At 35.0% G+C, this 12,928-nt stretch overlaps 6 protein-coding genes, 1 long non-coding RNA gene and 2 other non-coding genes across 15 annotated transcripts; 4 read left to right on the forward strand and 5 right to left on the reverse strand.

The window, feature by feature from the left end:
* Window positions 1-42: 42 nt before the first annotated feature.
* On the reverse strand, window positions 43-1,748 carry AT1G68850 (Peroxidase superfamily protein). The gene is made up of 4 exons (NM_105559.4): window positions 1,440-1,748; window positions 1,147-1,338; window positions 861-1,026; window positions 43-720 (listed from the first exon to the last, which is right to left on the reverse strand). Exons 1-4 carry the CDS (start codon window positions 1,662-1,664, stop codon window positions 293-295), a joined length of 1,011 nt encoding a protein of 336 aa, NP_564948.1. The 5' UTR covers window positions 1,665-1,748; the 3' UTR covers window positions 43-292.
* Window positions 1,749-3,022: 1,274 nt separating this feature from the next.
* AT1G68860 lies at window positions 3,023-3,096 on the forward strand. The gene has a single exon. It is a non-coding gene; the product is annotated as a tRNA-Ile (tRNA).
* A 63-nt stretch (window positions 3,097-3,159) lies between these two features.
* On the reverse strand, window positions 3,160-5,614 carry AT1G68862 (uncharacterized protein). 4 transcript variants are annotated; one of them, NM_001334386.1, is made up of 5 exons: window positions 5,591-5,614; window positions 5,267-5,416; window positions 4,473-4,558; window positions 4,236-4,291; window positions 3,275-3,404 (listed from the first exon to the last, which is right to left on the reverse strand). In NM_001334386.1, the coding sequence occupies exons 3-5, from the start codon at window positions 4,501-4,503 to the stop codon at window positions 3,324-3,326; spliced, it is 168 nt and encodes a 55-aa protein (NP_001323165.1). In that variant the 5' UTR covers window positions 4,504-4,558; window positions 5,267-5,416; window positions 5,591-5,614; the 3' UTR covers window positions 3,275-3,323. The 4 variants fall into 4 exon arrangements, with proteins under 4 accessions (NP_001077796.1, NP_001323165.1, NP_001323164.1 ...); NM_001084327.2 differs by lacking the exon at window positions 5,591-5,614 and having other exon boundaries at window positions 3,160-3,404; window positions 5,267-5,511; NM_001334387.1 differs by lacking the exon at window positions 5,591-5,614 and having other exon boundaries at window positions 3,291-3,404; window positions 4,707-5,511.
* SOFL2 (SOB five-like 2) lies at window positions 5,561-6,221 on the forward strand. The gene has a single exon (NM_105560.3). The coding sequence runs from the start codon at window positions 5,604-5,606 to the stop codon at window positions 6,045-6,047; it is 444 nt and encodes a 147-aa protein (NP_177053.1). The 5' UTR covers window positions 5,561-5,603; the 3' UTR covers window positions 6,048-6,221.
* AT1G68872 lies at window positions 5,771-8,237 on the reverse strand. 4 transcript variants are annotated; one of them, NR_139914.1, is made up of 5 exons: window positions 8,115-8,237; window positions 6,735-7,832; window positions 6,520-6,628; window positions 6,288-6,344; window positions 5,782-5,898 (listed from the first exon to the last, which is right to left on the reverse strand). It is a non-coding gene; the product is annotated as an other RNA (non-coding RNA). The 4 variants fall into 4 exon arrangements; NR_139915.1 differs by lacking the exon at window positions 6,288-6,344 and having other exon boundaries at window positions 5,788-5,898; window positions 6,735-7,468; window positions 7,657-7,832; window positions 8,115-8,230; NR_139916.1 differs by lacking the exons at window positions 6,288-6,344; window positions 6,520-6,628 and having other exon boundaries at window positions 5,771-5,898; window positions 6,735-6,813; window positions 7,657-7,832.
* A 335-nt stretch (window positions 8,238-8,572) lies between these two features.
* AT1G68875 (uncharacterized protein) lies at window positions 8,573-9,298 on the forward strand. The gene has a single exon (NM_105561.2). It carries the CDS (start codon window positions 8,600-8,602, stop codon window positions 9,059-9,061), a length of 462 nt encoding a protein of 153 aa, NP_564949.1. The 5' UTR covers window positions 8,573-8,599; the 3' UTR covers window positions 9,062-9,298.
* Window positions 9,299-9,791: 493 nt separating this feature from the next.
* On the reverse strand, window positions 9,792-10,002 carry AT1G68877 (chaperonin 60 subunit beta; the record flags this gene model as incomplete). Its single annotated transcript, NM_001334388.1, has 1 exon — window positions 9,792-10,002. The coding sequence occupies exon 1, from the start codon at window positions 9,978-9,980 to the stop codon at window positions 9,792-9,794; it is 189 nt and encodes a 62-aa protein (NP_001321800.1). The 5' UTR covers window positions 9,981-10,002.
* Window positions 9,831-10,136, forward strand: AT1G09017. The gene has a single exon (NR_139541.1). It is a non-coding gene; the product is annotated as an other RNA (long non-coding RNA).
* A 321-nt stretch (window positions 10,137-10,457) lies between these two features.
* Window positions 10,458-11,543, reverse strand: bZIP (basic leucine-zipper 8). The gene has a single exon (NM_105562.3). The coding sequence runs from the start codon at window positions 11,400-11,402 to the stop codon at window positions 10,986-10,988; it is 417 nt and encodes a 138-aa protein (NP_177054.1). The 5' UTR covers window positions 11,403-11,543; the 3' UTR covers window positions 10,458-10,985.
* Window positions 11,544-12,928: the final 1,385 nt, after the last annotated feature.

Here is a 12,928-nt window from a genome sequence, read left to right on the forward strand (position 1 = left end):
TTTCGAACTTACAATATTGGAGTTTGAGTTTTTGCATATATAGTGCAATTATTTTATTGATTTTGTTGCATGCACAACCATAAATATAAAGTCAAACCAAAAAAACAACTACAGACTCAGATCAATTGAAAATCATTAGAATAAGGTTTTAAACATTCAAGAACCCTATAGTTTTAAAAATGTAGAAATAAATAAGGGAAAGAATAACATCAAATTAAATTTTTTCTTTCTTATATAAATAAAGATCAGAAATAGATTATTTTCTCCATTTTTTAGTTTCGTTGTTGATGAATCATGTATTCACAAATCTGCAATTTCTTCTAACTTCTCCATCAGCCAAGCTTTCAGAGTTCAAAATGTTCCCCATCTTTACCATCGACTTCGAGAATTGCTCGAAGAAAGCCACTGGATCCTCCGCATACTTGCTCACGATTCGCCGCGTTTGTATCCCGAACAAGCTCGTGTACATCTCCTGGTCCGAATTCAGTAACCCTTCTCCTCTTAGCAGTGTGTGGTAGATCGAGTTATCGAAGAGATTCGGCGTCACATTGTCTATCGCCGTCACGTTACTATCACCTTCTCCGCTACTCGCCGGACAAATCTCTCGAAGACTTGCCAAGTACGTCTCCGAAACTGGATTTAGGGCTGACGTCACTTGAAAATCTCCATAAATTCGGGATCGGAAGTTGCGACATTGTGCTTTTCCGATCGTGTGCGCTCCTAGGAGATAGATTATTGGTCAAGTTAGGGTTTTAGTAATCCGGTTTACGACATTTTATATCATATTATATTCAATCATATGGTTTTAACTTCTATTACAAGGAATTTCGGTTTAGTTTGGTTAAGAGGATTGATCTTACCTATAAGAGCGACCATGTCTTCAACCGAGAGACCTTGAGAATAGAACTTAGCAATGATGCTGATTAAACCCTCTTCTGGAGTTGGAAGGTTTGTTGTGGCAAGCTCGTAGCTTGCGGTTTTTGAATCTTTTCTTCCCACAGGAACATCCCAGTAAGGCCCACCCACCTTCAAACACAAACACAAAATCAAAATTTTATTTCATTTCATAATTCATACGATACTTACAATATACAGTATTTATATTGAGATTTGAGAGAGTATATGTTTCGTTTGTGTATATCTTACCAGGATTGTAGCATCTCTAGCACCAATTGTGAGAAGATCAGCGCATGAAACAACTCCAGGACATTCGGATTCGATTATGTTCTTGATTCTGTCGACAATTTTGTATCCTTTCAATGAATTTATGTTGGGAGAAGCTTTCTTCTCTCCCTGTAGAGTTTCTGTCTCGTCTAGCAACACCGATCCATCACATCCCTGTAAGTATTTGATAGCAGTAAAAGTTTGACATATCAGTTATGAATTTTCTCTGGCGGATGATGTCTTGTGTTTCAAGAAAGGTGTGGATGTGTACTTACTTGGACAAAGCAGTCGTGGAAGTGAAGACGAATAATTATGGCTGCATTTCTAGGATCTTCCTTCACTATGCATTCCATTTCTTTCTTGATGACGTCAAATACGGTTGGACAAGTAGACTTGTAATAATCTAGGGTTAAAGGAAGATCCTTCCCCGGTGTATCAAAGGAAAAGCATGGGATAAAGATGGTGTGAACCATGAAGAATACAAAGAGGAGTCTCATCATATTTAATTTCTTCTATCGGAAAACTTTTTGATCCAAATTTTGGGAAAATATGTGTGTTGAGATAGGAGTTAGAGAAGATGGTTGAGACTTCCCAGAGATATATAATTTTTTGAGAAGAGGGCATTGTAGAGTTTTTAGTTTTCTTGTGTTACAAGGGTCTTGAGAAGTAGGTCAAGTGAGATGCAACTAATTTTGTGAGATGGTTGTTGGGTTCTCCTATGACCCAAAGGTAACTAGATGAAAATTTATTTGAATTCTAGTGCAGATTATTACCAACCCAAATTATTATATTACCATAAAAGTGTACTATTTTTTCCGATTCATATTCCACTTTTGTTATTAAGGCAGATATATTTGTTTGTATGTTTGCAAAAGTTGCAAGCACATCAAAACTGATTCTTGAAACAAATCTAGAATTCTCGTTCTTTTGTAATTCGTTCAACTGTTTTGTTCTGCTCCGGAACTATCTACTTCTCTTTTTTTTGTTCACCTAAGAAATATTTAGTGTTTTTTTCGGATAAAAAAGAATACATATAATGTAGTTCCAGAAATGAATTTGCATAGTCTCAATAGGATTTGAACTATGTTGTTGACACGACCATGGCAACTACAAAGTACAAATCCTTGTCCATATTATTTCATGCATGTTAGATAAATCAACTAAACTTCTTTTTCAATGTTTCCGTAGTTAGTTTGGAACTAAATCTGTCTATTGTTAAGAATAATATCATGAGTAATTAGTGAGATATATAGGTCGCAAATAGGTTCCCAACTCTTTTTGAGTTATTTAAGTCGAGCTTTATAAATTTTATTAAATACTCTCAACCTCGTAAACTTTGTGTAGGTGTAGCGGGAGCTTAATTATATCATTTCCTTGGAAATAATTTTGCTAAGTGTTCTTCTCTTTCTCTGTTCTTTCTTCCTATGACGAAAAATCTAGATGAAAAAGTAGGAGGGAAAATAAGATCCACTCTTTGGCGGCATCTTGAATTATACGATTACATAAAAAAATGAAAGTCCAATATTTATTAAAATAGTAACAACGCGATCTTCGCTAAAATTTGAATTATTTATTTGTCGTCAACTTGTTATTATTTTAAGAATATTTTCAGTCTTAAAAACGGTTAAAAACAAGGTTATATATTGGCAGGGCTACATGCATTAGTTGAAAAAAACTAGTGTTAGGTGGTTTTGGTATAATGGTAGAGGATTGTGTTGACCTCTTAGATTTGAACCTGACTTATGCACCTTAATAGAGTTTTTTAAACTAATAACATCTCCAAGCCTCGAGAATGTGCAACTGTGCAATCACAAGTTTGAAAATAGTATTATTAGAAGAAAACAAGTCATTGCAAAATGGCCCATTAGCTCAGTTGGTTAGAGCGTCGTGCTAATAACGCGAAGGTCGCAGGTTCGAAACCTGCATGGGCCATTTACTTTCTACTTTTTTTGAATATATTGCTTGGGAAAGACACACACTCAGTAAAAAACGAATGAGGATTGTGCTTTCGAGATGTTGACACACATTTGGGATTTGGCTGATGCATAGTCGCAGGAGTGATTCGAAGAAAAAACAAATCATCGAAGTCTCAAAATTTAGATGTAACCTTTGAAGTTGTAATATTACAAATATATCATTCGTTTACATCAAAATACCATCTACATGATGTCAATGTGCACCATAAACACAAACTTCAGTGACTTTAATGGTCTTGTGACACGACTCTTGTCATGCAAGACCTGCAAGTTAAAAAGTTAAGTACACATTAAATCCGACTGAATCTAATCTATGTAGTATGTACTCTAAAGAGAGTCGACCATAATTGACTTGACGTTTATGAACTTATATTTTGAAGGAAAATGTCTTTCCACATACAAGATTTACTGTCTTACACTTATATATATGCATAAAAGTTTATGATTGCTAATTTGCTATGTTAGAAGGTTAGGAACAAAATTGTAAAATAAATGCTAGAAAATACAAAACAGTAACAGCAGAGAATTCTGCAACCAATAAAATGTATTCAATTATTGAAACTTTTTGGAAACCAAAAAAAAAGTGGGACGAGAAATCTAATCGAAAGGTATGATGTTACAGCAGAGATTTTTTGTCATCTTATCTAAGATGGAAACCAAATCATGAAAAAAGGCTTTAACAAGTATAGTGGTGTGTCTAATTTAAATGAGAGAAGTTTCCAAACTAATATACACATATAGATACATTCTATATAATAATTTCACATCACATGGGTGACTTATGAAGTAAGAGACAAATGAATACATGGGGAAGTATACCTGACAAAATCAGGCTCATTCAAAGTAAAGCTAAAAGTTTGGTGCTATAAGAAACATCCCCACCTTTTTTAACCTTTCAACAAAACCACCTAAGCACTTCTTATTAAGCTCTAATAAGTTCTTTGACCCCATTTTCTAACAACATAAGTAATATTCGAGTGAAAGAGAAGTGAATCCATGTTCTCTTTCTTCTCAACTATTCTCACCCACCTAAGTGTAAGCTAATCCAATTACTAATCAAAACAAAAGATATTATTATAGAGAAACAGTACTCACACGTGTAGGATGAATGGTAGTACAAAGACCCACATGAGAAAATCCAAAGAGAGTCCCTAAAAGAAAACAAAGCTTGGAGGCATTAACGATGTGTACAATTCTAATAAATCCTAATATATCTCCATTCATGAGACCCACAATGAGTATTATTATTTGTACTATGAGGATCAAATTTCATAAAGGCCAAAAACTGATTTAACTTAAATGCTCAAAAGAGGGGTCAAACTCTTCTTACACCTTCACCGTTTTTAATGTTATATGGTTTCATTTCTCCCACACTTGCTTTGCTTAGCTGTTACTTACCAAGATGGACTCCACAATCACTGTAAAAAAAAAGGTGAAGCCATTCATAGAAACAATTTAGTTCTTTACTTTTTTCACCACAGTTGATACTAATCTCTGTTTTGTCATATTCCTCAAGAATAGAAGTAAATGCACCAAATAAAAACAAATAAAATCCAGTTGCGTTACCTTCAATGCAAAAGAAAACAACTATTTTATGGGAGAGAGAGGAGAGAGGAACAAAAGGCTGCAACACTTTTTATGACCAAGACAGGACTGGGAGGGAAGAAGAGTATTAAAGGAATGAGGAAGAGGAACAGCTCCTAACCTAATTAAGAAAATTGGTTTCATATTCCTTCTTGTTTGTTGAGTGGGTCTTATCTCATTTCCACCTCAAAAGCTGCTCTTTTATAGTTGTGAGATTCATTATAGCTCAGTAAAACAGAGAGACAGGAGAGAGAGAAGTAAAAACTAGTAAATGAAATGTTGTAGCTATCCTCCTATCATATGGCTATCATCAATAAAAAGAAAAACAAAAAGACAAGTGTTAACCAATAAGCATTGTTTACACATCACTTATGATAGCTCAAACAGATAAGCTTTGGTTTGGTGGGTATTGAACCGTGTTTTGGGAACTATAATATGCTCAATTCCCTATATATCTATAAAAGAAAGTGGTAAAAGAGAATTTATAAGGCTTTAAATTTTATTATAGAAGAGTACTATTTTTATTTGAAGAAGGAACTAACCTTTCTCTCCTTGATATATATCTGAAATGGCTTGTCTTGTAGTACTTCAATTGAGCGAAAACAATGGTGCTAAGATTGCCATGTGGTGATACTCACTCCTGGTATTCAATTATATGAGTGTGATTCCATAGGTTCCGGCTTTTCCTGATACTGAAACACAAGAAAGGAAAATATAAAATCAGACAAAAGAGGACAAGTATTTATTGATGGTGAAGAGCAGAGCCAAAGACAGCGAGAGAGACACAGGCTATATTAGAGAATAAGAGGTTGGAACAAGCTGAGGTACGTAACGTTAAGAAAGAAAGAAAAAGAAGCTAAGTTCACTTTTGTGTTAGCCATGGAGTCTCCAAGAATTCATGGAGGTGCTGAGGAGAAGAGTAGTTGCGAATCAGGATGGACCATGTACATAGAAGACACCTTTCATGGAAACCACCACTCTGAAGTTGTTTATGAAGAAGAAGATGATGGTTTCTCTGTAAAAGAGGTAGATGATGATGGTGATGGTGATGAAGATGATGATGATGACGATGATGATGATAGTAGTAACAATGAAAGCGATGACTCAATGACTTCTGATGCATCCTCATGGCCTAGCACTCATCAGCCTCCAAGGAGCACCAAGAATCATGCAGCTGCAAAGAATAGTAATGCCAAACAAGTCAATAATCAGACAGAGAACAGAGTTCGTGACAGATTCAGCGATGAAGGAGAGGAATCTGAGCTCAAGGCTAGAACAAGAACCACTGCAGCTAGTCGTGTCAAGGTGAGCAAAACCAAATAAGACTCATACTGGTTTTAGTTTCTATATCTATCAATGTTCTTTCTTGTCTGCCCAAGGACTTTTTTTTTTTGTAGCTGATACAGAATTCAGACCATGTAGTTGTTTCTACCTTCATTTGAGATGTATGTGTAATTGCATTGCTTTCTTTAAAACAGGATTATGTTTTTTGCTTAATGCAAACTCCGTTCATGTAACTTATCTGTGTGGTTTTCTGTTTGGAGCTATGCTAATAATATCTACCTTTTACACATATACTCCGTTCTAACACAAACGGGAAACATGTATTCCAATCTGCATCTTCATCAAAAAGCAATCAAGAAGGTAATGCCAGAAAAAAGATTCAATAATTGGAAGCCACTGAAAAAGCAACGTGTTTACGAATTACTCATCATTCAAACAAATTCAGATTCAAACGATTGAATTTGGGATAAAACAAAGAGGCTGATGACAAAACAGGAGTTTCTAAGGTTACCAGATTGTTCCATAGGTGTGGCCCCAAAGTAGCTAACACACCATAGCTTAGCCTATTAACAAAGACTCATGCTGCTTTCAATACCAATACCTTCACATGATTCTTTTTTCTAAAAGAACAAATTTCAATCATTCAAGATATGTCATTATCAACTTTCACAAAACTTTCATAAATTACTATTTCACAACAGGAAAAGAGTTAGAGAGGATCTTAACCTGTTTGTAATATTCTTCTCCACCTTTCAACGCAGTGAGAACCATGTAGCTTCTTTCACAACAGTATATAGAAATGTATCTATCAAACAAACGAAGAGTCTTAGAAAGTCAAAGCTGGTAATTTGTATCAATAATACAGTTAAGTGTTCGAAAATGACCGAAAAGTTTTAGATTATTGAGGCATAATGAATTGGGAGCAGAAAACAACAAAGAGTTTTAGCTGGCAGCTTGCTAGGAGAGGACCGCACTCACGTAGATGTGATTCTCAAGTCACTTTCCACATTGTAATCTCAAATCCACCATGCACGTGCAGAAGCAATAAACAGGTAGGTGATAATGAAATAAGGGTCGTCCAATCTAATTCTATGACCCACAAAATGTGAGAGAATGTGACTCAGTAAATGCACAACACATTGGACCTTGTCTACCAATTTCAAATTCCAGGAAGACCGAAGAAACAAACGAGTAAAGACGAAGAAACAAACGAGTTAAGGCAAAAAAACAAACAGTTCTGTGAAACTATTAGCTGCACATGCTCAATTGATAATCGAAAACGAAATCCAAGGGAAAGATTAAGACGAGTAGCAATGCTTTCTTGAAAACAAAAAAAACAACGATCACTAGTAAATCTCTCATATTGTGTGAAAACAATACCATTAAAAAGCAACACTAACCTTAAACCTTTCATCAAAAAATCTGCATCTTCGAGAAACTGGTACAATCAATTAACGAAACTAGAATTCCATAATCATAAGAGAAGAGTTATAAAGCTTAATCAGTTTATTAAAGTAAAAGCTGACATAATTACATTAGATTCAGGTAACGAGGTTAAAGACAGAAAACTCTAAATTCCACTTGTTAAAACTAACTGAAGAACCTAGAGATACAATTCTAAAAACTTCAAGAAAGTTTATCGAATTACCAAACAATCCTGAAACCTAAAAGAGGAAGAAAGTGGCAGCAGAATTTAACCCCTTGTTGTTTCTCCTCATTATTCAAAGTTCAAACTCTCTCTTGTAGAAGACCAATGGACTTGTTCATACTCTGGAGTTAAAGCTCTTGTTCCAGTTTGGAATCCAGAGCTCAAGCTAGCTGAACCTGAAACCACAAAACAGATTATCTCAACAACTATTGATCTAAAATGTTTGAACTGAAAACTAAATTAACCTGAAAACAACTCAGTATGCCAAACTAACAATATCATTAATCAACTCCCTAAATACAATACCACGTCACCCTATCTACCAAAGACAAATTCTCATTCCATTGCATGATACCAAATTTGTTTTTTTTTTTTTTTTTGAACAACAAGCATGATACCAAATTTAACACTGAAAGCAATACGAAAGAAAGAACTCATATTTGATAGAAAGTGTTTACCAATGCGCAGACTCCAGATAATGTTACGCCGGTGGTGCAATGACTTACTCGATCATCGACTGAATCTGAATTTGGTATTCATCTCCGTCGGGTTTCCGCGGCGGGACACGGCGTAGATCGATGTAGGGGATTGGTCTCGAGAAATCGGTGACTAGGCAAATAGTGTTATGGGCTTAGTTTGGGCTTTAATAAATGATGGGTTATCTGGTAATAGGCCCTTATTTGAGGAATCCACGGGTTTTCGGGTTTTACCGACCCGGACGGGATCAATATGTGGTGTCATGATAATGAAATTACTTGAAGACAACAATATCCTATAAAACGTTACCACGACACCTTTATTTCCAAAACAAATGCTCCTTACATTGCCCAGCTTTTTCTGCTCTTATTCCTGACTAATGACAAAAGCATGACACCAGTTTCACAACTATATATATTTGTGATCTCTCTAAGCCTTCAACTATTTAAAACCAAAAGAAGCAAAAATGACAGAACTCAAATGGATATGTATTTCATTCTCACTAACACTCTTGCTAAGCTTAGCAGTTGAAGGAGCCTTTAACATAAACCAGAAATGGTCTGGTGGAAGTCATTTTGGTTACGAGGGCGGGTTCTGTTTTCCCGGTCTCTGCATTGGAGGATCTGGTGGTAGTAGAGTCCATTATGGCAGGGACCATTACGGTGGTGGAAGTCAATATAGAGGTGGTATTGGTTACAGAGAGACCATGTACTGCAAACCGTTGACTTGTTATGGTGGCTCATGTGATGCACTCCATTTGCATTTAGACAAAGGGTTATATGAATCTCTCATACGCAATACTAAGACAGCGAAACAATCGTCGACTGTTGATTTCAACATGCCAGAGACTTTGAAACACAATGTCATCAACAATAACTATGAGTTTAAGATGGCGAAAGAAGCTGCAATGGCACCACAGTCTAACTAGCTAGCTAATGAAGTTGAGTCTTTATTGTATAGTATGTATCAATAAACGTAACGGCCTACGAATCTCATCAGACTGAGATGGTATCACAAGATTATAGTTATAAACTTAATTATAATGTAGAAAAGGAAATCAAAGCAGTAATATATATGCTTGTTCAATAGCAACTATAGTGAGTTACTTCGTACATATAAAAAAAAATAGAAATAGAGAGAAGCTTCAGTCTCCTCTGTTATTGGCATTCGCAGTCTTATGAAAACAAAATTCACAATTAGCAAGAAGAAATAATGTATATTCACTACAATAAAAAAGGTGTTTTCGTCACTTATATATACTTATATAAGTGACACTCTGAAATTGGTCATGCAAATATCATTGGAAAAAATTGGTCATGCATGCATGGGCATGTAAATAATGCTACATTAGTAACGTGTAACTTTATATGTATTGATTCTTGATTACAATTTTTCACACTACACATTCCTCGTACAAGTTAAACTAGTGAGGCCTTGGTGAGAGTTTCTCTTCTCCTCTCGATGTGCTGAAAGACAAAGTTAAACGTTCCATGAAACAATATAGATATAGACTCAAATATTTAATTACTTGTATAAATATCGAATATCGTACTATTTTATAGAAAGCAACGAAGTCATTGACCAGTTCCGGTTTTAACGTGACTGGATCCATGTAAAAAGGGGTTATACTTATAACTTATACATAAAGCGAACGTCTCTTACGAATCTATATATCTCCGGTGAGAAGTTAAAGCGGTGGAGATGGGAGTTGCGGCTTTGACGTGGTGGAAGAAAGCGACGGAGCAGAGGACAGAGGCAATGAGAGCAAAGAATCCAAATCCGATCATTAGAGAGACACCGGCGACGATAAGATCCATCGCCGTTTGAATGCTCATTATGCCCATCATCTTCAGATTCTTTAGTTTTAGAAATGGTTTGGATAATGGAACTATTATAAGAGGGTGAAACAGAATGGCATAGCAATTGCCTTTGGAAATGGTGAAACAGAATGCATTGCCACCACGTTACGTGATAAACTCAAATTTACGACACCTTGAACTAATTCTTTTAAAATACAGAAATACAAAACAAAACCGAAACTTTTTTTATCCAAATTCGAACTGAACCTAAACTTGGACTAAACCGAATTAAAATTTGCTTTTATTTGATACTTATTTTCAAAATTCATTGTACTAAACCAAAAAGCCTAAACCAAACTAAACAGAAAAACTGAATGTCCATGCCAAATTATTATGGTCAAATTATTTTATGGTAATATCATAATAATAAGGATATAGTTTGTCAAGCTTTGAATAAAACTAAATCAATTTATGGGAGTATGATAAATTATTTGACGACGGTTTTTAAAACTATAGTGATAAGGATATAATTAATGTTTTGGCTTTGGATAAAATTGAGTCAGTTTATGGGAATGTGATAAATGATTTGACTATTGTTTTAGAAATTTTACAATAGTCGTTGATTGAGCCGAATCTAAATATCGTTAGTAGATAAAGACTTGTCAGATTATATATGAACACTTTCTTTTGGAAATATTTGGTTTATAGACCCGTAACAAGTTCAGACAGGGATCAAGAACATTTCGAAAGAGACAAAGATGATGCATACATCGATATGGACCTGTTTATTTATTAGAACATGAAAATATATAGTTTTTATTTTTTTGTAACCAAAAAGTTTTGGACCATAGGTCCGAAATTCAAAACAGAGCAAAGTCCCCTGAACACCCCCAATGACAAAATTCGAACCTGAGATCTAAAGAACACTCTCTTTAGGTTATATTTTTGGTAAAATATATTTGATTATATTGTTATAGATTCATTTGAGATGTTTGTATACCTTGGTCCTCTTCTTTAAATAAACAACAAAAAACCAACAAGCTTACGAGACGATTAGAAGGTCCAGATCTGATCGGCCTCTACGCTAAGAAACCTATTAAGCCCGATCTCACCAATCATCTTCCTCGACTTGGAGTTTTCCTCTCGAAGTTTCATGTTCTCTTCTATAACCTTCTCGTAACATTCCCTGGCTTGGCTTAGCTCATCGACTAGAGATTTGTTCTTATTGATGAGTTGAACAAGCATGGACCACAGTTCTTCCATGTGACGCTGTTTCCGCATACGCGATCTCCGAGCTGACTCGCGGTTCGATACCTTCCTTCTCCGCTTCCTCTCATTATCTTCTGCAGTCCGGCTAGAGTCGTCTGACGTGGCAGGCAAGTTTGAAAGTGGTACTCGATCAACAAAGATTTGGAATAAAGACTGTGGATTAGGGTTTTGACTTGGAAGGTTATAGACAGAACCAGCCATGAAAAAAACAGTTATGCGTTCTTTAAGAAAATTTTTGTTGACAAGTATGATGGTATAGATCAATGAAATGCACTCTAATTTTGGTTTTTATAGATGAATAAATCGAAAGTAGTGTTACCTTACACTAATAACTAATCCAAGTGGCTGAAGCATACGTAAATTTTAATAAAATAGAAGGAGAAGAAAAAGAGAAGTTCTAATCGTGAGATTGATGAGTCATGAAGCACTTGAAAGGTGAAAGTAAGTAGATGGCATGAAGGGGACCATTGCGGAGAAAATCAAAGACTATATTATAAATTATTCAAAGAAAGCGTGAGAGGTAGCGACTCGTCGACGCACCATGTTTCTTTTCGAGCAACCATATCTAATTTTTTTAAGAGCGTACTTTATTTTTTTTATATACGTAATTATTCGATAATCCAATGGTTTATGAAATTTGTGGGTAATGATGTAGCATAAAGTGACTTTAGTCCTTGTACATAATTTATAGTGTTAAAGAGTTGACAATGAAGAAATTTTACCAAAAACTACTATAGTTCCTGAAGCCTAATTGCGAGAGTTGTGGTCGGATAGCTAAAATGTGCTTTTAGAAATTTTGCATTAGGTAACATGTTTTTACCAAGTCAAATAAAGTCTAGTGAATGAAAATAATATCTTATAGCTGGGATGAAATATATTGGCAATTTTTTTTTTGGATAAATACTCTAAATATATTGGTATTTACCTTCACCATTTAGAGTGAATGTCACTTGGGGTTGGGGTATCAGATTGGTTAAATTTGCTTTATTAGGCGGTAATTTTTAGTAGCAGTTATAAATAATATTTTATCTAAAGTAAGGATTAGAATATTGATGTTTTCTGCTAGTAAAGAAGTTTCCTAGATCCACTTAAAGCCAATCATCTTAGTGGCGTGATGGTATCAAACATATATAGATGAATGTTTGAAAAACTCGAGAGTGCGAGACGCATCAAATTGCAAACGAGTCTGTTCATATTATAATGACATGTTGAATTATCTTAATAAGACAATTTTAGCCATCTAGATGTTAATCGGCTAACTATTTTGCTATAGAATAAGGATTCATCCAATAACATCAAAATATAGCCCTGTTATTCATAATTTATGTAAGAAGAGAAAATACTTTTCTATGACAATTAAGCGAATTAATCCATTAGCTGCTCCAAGGGGTAACTAATGAAAGTCAATTAAAGCTTCAAGTGACGTATCACATACTCACAATGAAACACTTATTTTGCTGATGTTATGGACCATTATGGTTTTATTGATTAGAAAGCAAATATTATAATGTGAAACTCTAGTGGTAGAGATTTCTTGCTTGTCTTTTACTAGTTTCCAGCTACTCTTGTTTTGTCCGTTTTGGCTATTCCACGATCTACAACTTTCGGGTTCATATCAATGTCCAAGAGGATATTACTAGCAATTCCTCCTATGATGTGAAATCGTCTAGTGCCAAAAATATATCAGTTTTAAAAGCATTGGTTTAACTTACCAAGCATAAAGTAAT

The sequence above is a fragment of the Arabidopsis thaliana genome (genome assembly GCF_000001735.4).
Source record: "Arabidopsis thaliana chromosome 1 sequence".
Taxonomy (NCBI): Eukaryota; Viridiplantae; Streptophyta; class Magnoliopsida; order Brassicales; family Brassicaceae; genus Arabidopsis; species Arabidopsis thaliana.